The sequence below is a fragment of the Saimiri boliviensis genome, chromosome 14, assembly GCF_048565385.1.
Source record: "Saimiri boliviensis isolate mSaiBol1 chromosome 14, mSaiBol1.pri, whole genome shotgun sequence".
NCBI lineage: Eukaryota > Metazoa > Chordata > Mammalia > Primates > Cebidae > Saimiri > Saimiri boliviensis.
Window position 1 is genome coordinate 40,818,291 of NC_133462.1, and position 12,342 is coordinate 40,830,632.

A 12,342-nucleotide genomic window follows, 5' to 3' on the forward strand; every position below is an offset into this window, starting at 1 on the left:
AATACCCGCCACTGTCTAGGCCATACATGCTCCAAGGGACTGGTGTCGCCGAGTGACCTACCTTTTTCCTCTTTGGAAAGCCTTTTTGTATCCGAGTCATCTTCCGGAGAACTAGAGACAAAAGACAATGTCATTCCGCAAGGAAGAAGCATGGCGGAAACAAACTCAAAACCATAAAATTCGTGCTGAGGTTGCATACCTACCCGAAATTTACTTCTGAAAAAATGAAACCCCGACAAACTTGTATTGCAAATCTGACCTAACCATAAGATTTCAGACCCACAGGAGTTAATTAATTCTGCTGGGCTAAAGGTAATTAGGAAGAATTAAAGAACACAACCATGATAGGTTGAGAAAAGAAAAAAGATTATGTAATCAGTGTAAAATACACAAAGAGAAATAAAACATTCTTTAGAAGCAAAACTACAATTTCGTCAGTCTGGCTGGCCAATTGCAGAAAAAACAGCTTATGTGTGTCATTAAACGACCAATGAAAAGGAGATAGCGTCTGGTCTAAAACTGAGAAAAAACAAACCTCATTTTCTGATCAGCGCCCTCACTGGTTGAGGACTCTTTAGGAGCCGGAGGAACTTCATTACAAGCTTCAAAATCAAACTTCCTCCCGTCTTCTTTGCTATCTCTGGCTTCTGGGCTTGGGGCTTCCGTGGGCGCTTCCGCGAGCTCCTCGCTAGAGGCCTCCGCGAGCTCGGAGGCCGCACTACTCTGCTCAACTGCTGGCTCTAGCCCTACAGGTTCACAGTCCGTCCTCTCGCCATCGCCTGGCTGCTCCACGGGCTCCCTTTTCACTACCGCTAACAGGCTGTCTGCCTTGCTCGACTGAGCGTGTGCTGTTGACTCGCTGGCCAAATCTAAATCACCCTCCTCCGGATGGGCGCTGTCAAATAGGTCCTCTTCCTCCGCAAGCTTTCTGTCTGGCCCCACGCTACTTGTGTCCTGTGCAAATGGCTGCTCCAGCTCGGAACTTTCTTCTTTTACTGGCTCAGATTTACAAGTTTCCCCCAAAATGTCGAGTATTTTCTCATTTTCTACGGATTTAACAGGAATAGAATGGCACAAGGTTTAATTACCAGGGAAATAAAGCAATCACAAATGTGGAACTGGCACGGCTGCCACACTAACACGAAGAGAACTGCTAGCTACACAGAGATTGGAAAACCCGCGGGTACACAAGTTACACTGGTTACACTACCTGCGCTGTGACCGCCTCTAGGTAAGCCTCTACGCTACACGGAAGAGAAAAGCATCCCAGAGATTTAACCCCCAAAACCTTCTGGCTGATTCTTGAGAGTCTTCATTCTGTCGTCGTTTAGATATGACTCTTCCAAATTTAGCTTCCAAAGTCCAAGTTGCTTAACTGAATGTATCACCATTCACTGAACAGCTCAATTTCCAAATTTCTTTGAATTTCTTTTAACAGAACAGTCCAACATGAAAACCAGAATCTCTTCCATCCGTGCTGAGATATTTGTAGTCCAGAAAGTGAACAGTATTTGGAATTCTCATGAAGACACTCTTTCCTCTTCTGGAATCCAGTTATGTCTCAAATTTATGTTTTAAAATGTATCTCCCTACCACTGCCTGAGCTGCCTCAATTAAAAACCACAAAATTAAGCTACTGCCCAATATCACAAGATCTGTTTTGTGGGTGCAGAGGTATTAGTTCTCAAGAAAGGCATGCGGAACTCTTTCTACGTATGCTTCAACGCTGTTCATATTCAAAAAGGCATGAGATGCTCTCATCTCACTGATATATTTTGTAAAATGACAAGTGAGCCACTTTCACAGATCTGGTGATATGGCTGGGTTTCCAATCTCTATGATCCTGGTAGGTTTTGGACTGTAAACCTTTAGAACAATGTATACTACAGTAAGGCAACTTTTTTAAAATCAAAGAATTCCAATTAGAGAAGGTGGAAAACTAGAATGGTTCCAAACCCCCGCTGGTAAGTTTTTCATTTAACAGTACCTGGCTCCAGGGATGGCTCTTCAATTTCCTGCAAGAAAAAACATAAATAAGACTGTGCCAGATGGACGACACCTACAGTTTATTAAATCTAAATCCAAGAATAACTAAAGAGGGAATCAAAAAAACACAGGGATGGAAACTCACAAACACAAGAGGTGGAAAACTTCCTTATTCTAGGAATGAGCCCACAACACTGGCATCCACTTCAACGCAGCCCACCTGCCATCCAGTCTCTCCTGCAGGGGCCCGGCACTGATCTCACTTCATGGTGAAGCACTCATCACATGCGTGCCTGTTCCTCTAGATTGAACTCTCAAATCCAAACAGAGTAGTACTTCTATTTTTCTTTCTTTCTTTTTTTGAGACGGAGTTCCGCTCTTGTTACCCAGGCTGGAATGCGATGGGACGATCTCGGCTCACCGCAATCTCCGCCTCCTGGGTTCAGGCAATTCTCCTGCCTCAGCCTCCTGAGTAGCTGGGATTACAGGCACGCGCCACCATGCCCAGCTAATGTTTTGTATTTTTAGTAGAGACGGGGTCTCACCATATTGACCAGGATGGTCTTGATCTCTTGACCTCATCATCCGCTCCCATCGGCCTCCCAAAGTGCTGGGATTACAGGCTTGAGCCACCGCGCCCGGCCTGTATTTCTATTTTTCTATTGTTAGCGTCTAGAGGAATGCATGGCATGACGTTAACAGTGACTTTTTCACTGAATGAAGCTAAGATAACTTTCTGATAATCAAAAGACTGAGGGAATATGGTGCAGGTGGTTTGACTCCTTTTATTTTGCATGGTGGTACCAGCATGAATACCTCTGTGAATGCCCTTCCTCCTTTATTTCCTCTTCCAATCAATGTCCTTACCAGCCAGCTCCGGAAGTCATTCTGATTCTTAACAGGAAGCCCTGTGCACTCAGGCTGGTGCTCTCCTTGCCTATTGTGGTTGTATTACCCGCATCCCATCTCTCTGCATCTTGTGTCCACAGTGAGTACATGTCCCTCTGTGGCCTTCAGCCTTCAGCCAATGGATCCCTATGCCACCTCCTTCCCTGACAGGCCCAGCCCTCCCGTGCCCTGTTCCAGCCAAGTCATATACATCCCTCAGTATTCAGGTCAGTAGCATCTCCTTTTAGGAAGGCTTTCCCCTAAGGGAACCCTCTCTAGCCCAACTCCAGCTGAGCTGTGCACCACTAAGCAAAGGAGTTTTTCCAACATGATGTGACCCCTCGGCCCATTTCCTGTGCACACAAGGTATACTTCTCTGGAATTCCAGCGAACACTGATGAGCACTGACTAGGTTCCAGGCACAAATGTAAGCACCTACATACACACAGACTCGTCATCGGTCGCAAGAGGTTGGTCCTAATGGTGGCACCCTTCTTTTTAAGACTATGATCAGAGAGACTGAGTAACTTGCACAAGGATACACAGCAGGTGGGAAGCCGAGAGAGACTCTGAGCAAAGGCTGTACAAGCGTGGGTCTGCACTGTTAGCTGTCAGGCCAGGCCTCTTCCAGTACTTTGTTAACATGTGGCCTTCACATGGCAAGGGCGGGCCCCATGAGCACAGGACCATCCTTCTTTCTCATTCATCTGCATAAAGCTTGTAGTTAATGCCACAACTGACGTAACACATGGGCTTCACAAATACCCAGTAAGCAGGTGTGACTGAATTATAACTTCTCCTGGAAACTGCCCTGCCATTCCAGGATGCTCTAAGAAACTGTACATTTGGCTGGGTGTGGTGGCTCACATCTGTAATCTCAGCACTTTCGGAGGCCGAGGCAGGTGGATCATGAGATCAGGAGTTCAAGACCAGCCTAGCCAGCATGGTGACACCCCATCTCTACTAAAAATACAAAAATTAGCTGGGCATGGTGGCGGGCACTTATAATCCCAGCTACTCGGGAGGCTGACGCAGGAGAATTGCTTGAACATGAGAGGTGGAGGTTGCAGTGAGCTGAGATCACACCACTGCACTCCAGCCTGGGTGACTCCATCTCAGGGAAACAAACAAACAAAACTGTACACTTTCCTCATGGTTTAAATCAGTTTTTTCCCCATGGACTCTACCCCATGTTAGGAATTCAGACCACATGACTGAAGCAAATGATCAATCTTGGCAGAATAATTCTCCCTCATTTTCTCTAAGAGAAGTAAGTATCTTCCTATTTTTTTTTTTTTTTTTTTTGAGACGGAGTTTCGCTCGTTACCCAGGCTGGAGTGCAATGGCGTGATATCGGCTCACCGCAACCTCCGCCTCCTGGGTTCAGGCAATTCTCCTGCCTCAGCCTCCTGAGTAGCTGGGATTACAGGCACGCGCCACCATGCCCAGCTAATTTTTTTGTATTTTTAGTAGAGACGGGGTTTCACCATGTTGACCAGGTTGGTCTCGATCTCTCGATCTTGTGATCCACCCGCTTCGGCCTCCCAAAGTGCTGGGATTACAGGCTTGAGCCACCGCGCCCGGCTCTTCCTATTTGTTTAGGAGAGACTGTATGCTTCCCATTTTAACATGGGAGACTGTGACCAAGAAAGACCCGGGGGAAAGTGACAAGATCAGGCCCCTCCTGTCTGAGTTGGGAATGGCTGTCTCAGCTCGCAGGTGGAGAGATGTCAGCACTAAAGGCGAGCTGGGTTTCACCAGATTTTCTTGAGATTTGCGCCTTCCTCAAGGCTGGAGCTCTGGCTTCCAGTATCTCCCCTACCCTTGCTTGTTAGAATAGAGATCTTCTCCAAAAGGTGGTATCTAATTACAATAGCATAGATGACATTTAAAAAGAGAGAGAGAGAGAAAAAAAACCAAAAAGGCTAGGCAAGAGCTGACTTTATCTACATGTCTCCACAAAAAGTTCTCCTAAGAATTAGACAGCTATCTAGGTAAGCATGTTCTAACAATTTATATCTATGAAGGCTGGGTGGAAAAAAAGAAAACTGAAGATTCACAAATATAAAAATCATACCTGGAAGTTCTCATCTCATTCTGTTCTCATCTTAAATTTAATATTTACATAGAAGCTAATGAAACAGGCAGGATGTACAGTCATTAAAAGAAATCTGGGCAATTTCAGTTAAAAAAAACTTCCCAAAGACAACGCGAGAACCCGAGACCCCACCTTCCCACCAGGGCTGTCAACCCTCAATCCCCATCTGGACCCTATTCATCTTTTCTAGGTAGACATGCCCCCTTACTGTCTCATCAAATCGTCTTTCTGCAGGGGATGCCACCCAGAGTAGATGAGACATGCTGCCATCTCCCCCTCCGCCCGCAATGAAATTAACAAGAATGCCACAAAACACGTCTCTAATCACTGCTGGTAAGTCACAGCCTTGGAGGCCACTCGTCGAAGCCTAGAGATAAGTCCCTCGCAATGTGTACGTTATGTTTGGAGGAAAGCAGAAGGCAAACACCCCTTAAAGATCTTAACAAAGGAAACAATCCTTGTGGTGATTATTAACTGGAACTGGCATACGGTGTCTGAAATGGTTTCCAGAAATTATGATCAGATCTTTCATTCTAAAATTACTGAGACAACAGTTTACCTGTAATATAGTGAAGTCAGATGATGAAGTATCTAAATTGTTTATAGCTTCTTTGTCCTCCATCTGTAAAATAAATGGAGAAAATACAGTTCATGAAACCAAGAATGACGTAACGTAATGGTCCATCTGTACAATGACAAGTGAACAGCTGGCCAGGTGTGGTGGCTCACGCCTGTAATCACAGCACTTTGGGAGGCCAAGGCAGGAGGGATCATGAAGTCAAAAAAATCGAGACCATCCTGCACAACATGGTGAAACCAAAACCCCATCTCTACTAAAAAGTACAAAAATTAGCTGGGTATGGTGGTGCGTGCCTGTAGCCCCAGCTACTCGGGAGGCTGAGGCAGGAGAATCGCTTGAACCCTGGAGGCAGAGATTCTGGAGTGAGTCGAGATCATACCACTGCACTCCAGCCTGGCAACATAGTGATACTCTGTTTCCAAAAAAAAAAAAAAAAAAGTAAATAGCCATGAAAAATCATTTATAACAAAATTTAAACCAAGGGCAGAAATCGAAACACCAATATAGTATAATTGCAGCTAAACTGAAAGAAATGTCGTATGTCAATTTCCACCTGCACAGACTAGGAAATCTACTAAAATGTTATCTGTGTAGGTTTTTAAATATGTAAACCAAAGGGAAAAAGTCTAAATCAAATAGAAAAGAGATTAAAATGAGGTAGTACATAGATTCTCTCTAAACGTATCTGAGCACACAGGGTTTGAGGGCTGTTCTTCCCGGAGCAATGGCTAGTCCTGCTGAAGTGGAGCCTTCAGCCACCACTGCTCACCCAGCCTGGATGCTGATGATGTGGTGCCTGCTGCCCCTGGGGTAGGTACCACCCTCAATGGAACAGCATCTCCTAGCACCAACTTCCAAATCCGAGTGTGGGGAGAGGAGCTCGGGACTGGCAATATCCTATGCCCCACCTGCAGGGGAAGAATAGCTTTTATTCTAATAAGCAGGCTCTGCCCAATAAGGCAAAGGATTCCCCAAAGAAAGGGGGTTCAGATAATCTGTGACTGAAACCAATTTGGCCATCTGCTATAAAGCCCTGAGGTTTGAAATATTTTTAAGGCGGAGATTTTTTCAGATATTTTATAACCAGCATGTATTTTTATCAGTTTTACTTCACTAGGAAAGACACGCTCATGATCAAAAGACTCAAAAGGTACAAAAGCCCATTCACTGGAAACCACTCTCCACTACTCCTTTCTTCCTGCCAGGCAGCTGTCCTTGCATATGCTATAGATGTGTTTAAGTGCCTAAGACCACCTCCCCTTCTACATCTGCATGAGAGGCAGCAGGCCATTCTGAACCCTCCCTAAGTTTTGCTTCTCTTTTGGAGATGGTTTTAGTTCATTTCGGTGGTTACACAGCAGTAAGAACTGTATTTGTGGTAGTAGTACATTTCATACTAACTCTATGGTGCTTTCTATATGCTAGGCATTGCTCTAGGCCAGGAAGCATTATGCTAGAGCTGCACGGTCAATTGTTCAGGAACTGCAGAACAGATGAGTCAGGACTCCTCATCTCTGACATTACAACACAAAAATAGCCACAGACAACATTATCAATAGGTGTGGTGCAGTGTGTCCTCAGAAAACTTTATTTACACAATGAGACCCTGTCTTGGGGGGAAAAAAAAAAAGCAAAGCAAAACAGAACAAAAATCCCCCCAAAAAACCAGGTGAGAGCCAACTTAATGACTTCTGCTTTAATGTGTATGATAAACATCAATCCACTGAATCTTCCGCAATTGAGGAGCAAGAGGTTAAAGAGTTTGTTCAAGGACACACAGAAATTGGCTGAACTCCAGAATCTATGCTCTCAATTCTTTTTTTTTGAGTCTCACGAAGTGGCATGATCTCAGCTCCCTGCAACCTCCACCTCCCCGATTCAAGCGATTCTCTGCCTCTGCTTCCCAAGTAGCTGACATGACTGGCGTGCGCTACTACGCCTGGCTAATTTTGTAATTTTCTATTTTGAGCACAGACAGGGTTTCACTATGGTGGCCAGGCTGGTCTCAAACCCCTGACCTCAGATGGTCCGCCTGTCTCAGCCTCCCCAAGTGCTAGGATTACAGACATGAGCCACTGTGCCCGGCCAAGCCACTGCACTGGCCTCATCTCTTAAAACTATACTGCTTCCAGACATTTAGGATGTTTCCAGCTTTTGTTATGGAATGCATCACTTTCTACTTAGGAGGGAAAAAAACCAACCTTAAGAAGATGCAGCCATTCAGGAAGGGTAAGTAGTTCCTGCCGCTATGCAAGTGTTTCCGCTATGCCTTTTTAGAAGCTGGTGAATGGGACTCACCAAAAACTGCACACCCTATTTGTATCAGAATAACTCTCAGGCACTTCTCAGACTGGAATCCCCCATTCAAATACGACAATCTGCCACCTCTTTGGATACTCAGAATCAGTTCCAAGAGGAAATGCAAAAGTGTTCTGAGGAGACGGAGAAGCAGACTGACTGGCATGTAACAAGGCTTCTGTCCGCTAAGACTGGAGAAGTGCTCACTGCCTAAGACCTGAGCACCAAGACAAGAATGGGCCCCTCGAATAGGCCAACACAGAAAGGGCACCAAAGAGACACCCCACGGCTTCTCATTTGCATGACCTTTTCTGTCTGACAAACATTAGTCCTCAGGTAAATGAAATTAACATCAAATTAACCAAGACAATGTCATACATGAGTTAAGTACAGCGCCTCTGGAATTAGCTGATCTTAGTTCTTATGAGCTGTGTGTCATCTGGAGATATTTTTTAGTTCTTGCCTTCCTAATTTCCTCAAATGAAAATGGGGACAACACCCACCTTGTGTTGCTATTAAAACAATTAAAGGGCACAGGCCAGGTGTGCTGATTCACTGCTGTAATCCCAGCACTTTGGGAGGCTGAGGCTGGAGGATCACCTCAAGTCAGGAGTTCAAGACCAGCCTGGCCAACATGGTTAAATCCCGTCTCTACTAAAAATACAAAAAAATTAGCCACACTTGGTGGTGGGTGCCTGTAAATCAAGCTACTTGGGAGGCTGAGGCAGGAGAATCATTTGAACCTGGGAGGCGGAGGTTGCAGTGAGCTGAGATTGCGCCACTGCACTCCAGCCTGGGCAACGAGTGCAAAACTTTGTCTCAAAAAAAAAAAAAAAAAAAAAGGCATAATGCTTAATGCCTGGCAGGTGGTATTCAGGAAATACTACCCACTGTCATCTAACTATCTGATATGTTTCTAACAGGAAAAAAACTAAGGTTTAAAAGCAGTATCAAGGTTAGTATTAGAGGTTAACTCTTAGGTGGGAATCAACTGGTGCTTCTTTTTCTTCTGAACAAGAGATAGGGTTTTCTGTGGGGTTCCGTCACCCAGGCTGGAGTTCAACTGCATAATCGTGGCTCTCAGTACAGCCCTGAACTCCTGGGCTGCTCCCTCCGCCTCAGCTTTCTGAGTCACTGGATTATAGGAGTGCATCAAGGTGCTCAGCTCAACAATTACTTTTTAACAGGAAAACAATTTCTAACCTCTTCCTTTCAATGTTTTAAAGCATGTAGGCCCTAACACCACAGATCAAGTCCTGCAACAGGAAAGGGCTCAATGGTTGTCCTTAAAATGTCTCATACTGTATGCTGCAAATGGAAGGCCAGAACGTGTGAATGTTGTTAAGACATCACTTTTCAACAAAGCAAAGTGTGTTTCCCAATCGCCTGAACCAACTGACCCTATTCTACTGAACTGGCATTACAGGAACAACTTACTTCCTAATATAAAACGGATCACCTATTTTAATTGTGGAACTGACACATTCAGGGCACATTCTAGACATTGCCGGTTACCTACAGCATGTTCCTGAAGCTGCTCCGGAAGCTCTTTCATCTCCCCTTCAACTAGCTCTCTACTATCGGACAGGGACTCCTGAAGGTTATCAGCATCTTCATCTTCCACACAATCTGCAACGCTTCCGTTATCAATTTCTGCTTCATCCAGCACACTGATATCCATGATGTCGATATCCTGCAAGTTCTCCAAACTGGTCTCAACATCCTCCTGTGACACAACCAGACCAAACCATCACGTGACCGCCACTGGTCCACCCACCAAGCTGACTCATACGCAAGGCCACACATACCTGTCCATCCCCAGAGTTTTCCTCCAGCCCGTTATCTTCCACACCCTCTTCTTCTGGTTTGCGCCCTGAAGACAGAAGCATTTACAGAATGAGATCAATGATACCCACTTTACAGAAGCAACAATGCAAGTAGACACTTCCTAATCCAGGCCATTCCAGACAAGACAGCCCTACCCCACCCCTAAGCAGAAGAGGTTTTATTCTTGTCAGTGAGCTGTGGAAGCAGAAGTGTGGGAAACAGGTTCTTAGTAAAGTTGAACAGGATCAAACCTGTCCTCAGCTCTGCCCTTCTTCCCATTCTAAGTGTCCTTGTTTGAGGGAAGAAAACCATTTGCTACAAACATGCTGCCTTTTAGTTAAGCCACATGCTTTTCCACACAAACTGCGCCCCACCGAGTATGGACATTTTAAATGCTTAAAAACAAAATCCAAAAATCCCATATACTATCAAGATACTCCAGAAGCGCTGGGTACAGTGGCTCATGCCTATAAGCACTTTGGGAGGTCAAGGCAGGCGGATCACTTGAGGTCGGTTGTTTGAGACCAGCCTGGCCAACATGGCGAAAACTGGTCTCAACTAAAAATATAAAAACTTAGTTGGGCGTGGCAGGGGGGTGCCTGTAATCTCAGCTACTCGAAGAGCAAACTGCTTGAACTTGAGATGTATAGGTTGCAATGAACCAAAATCACGCCACTGCTTTCCAGCCTGGGTGACAGAGCAAGACTCCGCCTCAAACAAAACTAAACAAAACTGCAAAGGAAGGTTTTTTTAAACTTATACATTTCCGTGACAGTGAATTAAAAAGTGCCAATCTTTCTGAACCTGTTAAAACTTGCTGTTTTTCTTTTTCTTTGCCAATATTCTAGGTAATAAAAGGAATACTTGTATTAACACAAATTTATCCCCTCACTACTCAAATTGCTTTGAGTCATTTGCTTTTTGTTGTTGATCACCTGTACTCTTCTAAAAATTTCTGACGAATACTCTCCCCAGTTAAAAACTTTGGTTTCATTCCCCGTCATTTGAAATGTATATATCATATATATAAAGTAAGTATTTCCCCAGTTCTTTTTACTAGTCTTTTAATTTTGTTTATAGGTTTTGAGTACATTTCACTCTTTTTGGGGTGTGGGATGGAGTCTCGCTCTGTTGCCCGGGCTAGAGGACAGTGGTACGAACTTACTGCGACCTCTGCCTCCCAGGTTCAAGTGATTATCCTCTTTCAGCCTCCTGAATAGCTGGGATTACAGGCGCGCACCATCATACCTGTTTAATTTTTGTATTTTTAGTAGAGAAGGGTGTTTTACGATATTGGCCAGGCTGGTCTCAAACTCCTGACCTCAGGTGATCCGCCGATCTCAGCCTCCAAAAGTGTGGCGACTACAGGCGTGAGCCACCTTGCCTGGCCCATTTTCCTTTCATGTGGCCAAAGCTATTGTTTTATAAATGTAAGTGGTTTTTACCTTCATGCTTAGAATCCCTCCTTCACACTGAAGGCTAAATAACATATACCTGTATTTACTTCTTTTAAGGTTTTAAACATTTATTCTCTCAGTTTCGTGTTGAGTGAGACTATTTTCCCAATAGTTATCCCATTTGGAAACGAATTTCCCAACACCGTATACTAAATAGTACTTGCCCCCGACCAATTTAAAATGTTGACCTCCTCAATATTATATTCGTATTTATGTCTGGCATTGCTCGTTTCCATTCTCTTCCACTGATGTGTTATTCTTGTTCTAGTTTTAGATATGTGGCATTACCATGTTTTTCTAAATAGAAAATACTGGCCGGGTGCAGTGGCTCATGCCTGTAATCCCAGCACTTTGGGAGGTCAAGGCGGATGTATCACCTGAGGTTAAGAGTTTGAGAACAGCCTGGCCAACATGGTGAAATCCTGTCTCTAGCAAAAAATACAAAAATTAGAAGGTCATGGTGGCATGTGCCTGTAATTCCAGCTACTCTGGAGTCTGAGGCAGGAGAATCGCTTGAACCTGGCAGGCAGAGGATGCAGTGAGACAAGACTGTGCCACCGCACTCCAGTGTGTAACAGAGAGATTCCATCTCAAAATAAATAAACAAAGAGAGTTAAGTAATTTTTAAAAATGTAAAAAACATCAAGAGGCTACGTACATTCTTACGCTCATTTTCCTCATGCCGGCCAACAACACTAAAAACAGGGAAGTCACTTCCCCCATTTCCCCTTGTGCAACCTCCGAATTTTCCTTATTGATCGATAATTTGTAACAATTGCAACAGTTCATGGGGACAGGCATGCAGGCACCTTCCTCCAAACGGCAGTATTTATACGGTCATTTGCTTTTTCATATATATGATAAAATGAGCAGAGAACAGAAAAGTGTAAATGATGATACTAGAAATAACAGAACTGAAGCAAAAATGGAAGTCGTTAGGCATGGCAAAAATGATATTTCTGGTGACAAGAATAGGCATGCTCAAATTAAACTCTGACTGTCTTCCATGTGAAGAATAAAATCACATGGATGAAATATATGAAACAGATGATGGAAGACCACATCTCAAAAGCAAGGCGTAATGTAGCATACATAGTTTGGTGTTTTAGAGCTATTGCCAGACATAGCTTCCTAGAGGTCCTTATAGAAGGTGGTGCTCAGCTTTTTGAAGAACATGGGAGAAAAGCTGATCAGTCACACAACCTTGG

General features: G+C 44.3%; 1 protein-coding gene across 5 annotated transcripts in view; it reads right to left on the bottom strand.

The window, feature by feature from the left end:
• Window positions 1–12,342, bottom strand: part of SAFB (scaffold attachment factor B) — a 45,975-nt gene that overhangs the window by 18,889 nt on the left and 14,744 nt on the right. For 4 of the 5 annotated variants that reach the window (XM_010349507.3, XM_010349505.2, XM_010349506.2 and 1 more), the window contains exons 3-8: window positions 9,659–9,723; window positions 9,370–9,576; window positions 5,532–5,594; window positions 1,988–2,015; window positions 536–1,046; window positions 62–111 (exon numbers count right to left, since the gene is read on the bottom strand). In XM_010349507.3, the coding sequence (XP_010347809.1) occupies window positions 62–111; window positions 536–1,046; window positions 1,988–2,015; window positions 5,532–5,594; window positions 9,370–9,576; window positions 9,659–9,723 (924 nt within the window). Of the gene's footprint in view, window positions 1–61; window positions 112–535; window positions 1,047–1,987; window positions 2,016–5,531; window positions 5,595–9,365; window positions 9,577–9,658; window positions 9,724–12,342 lie in introns of those variants that run through there. The other variant, XM_010349508.3, reaches the window with a different exon arrangement.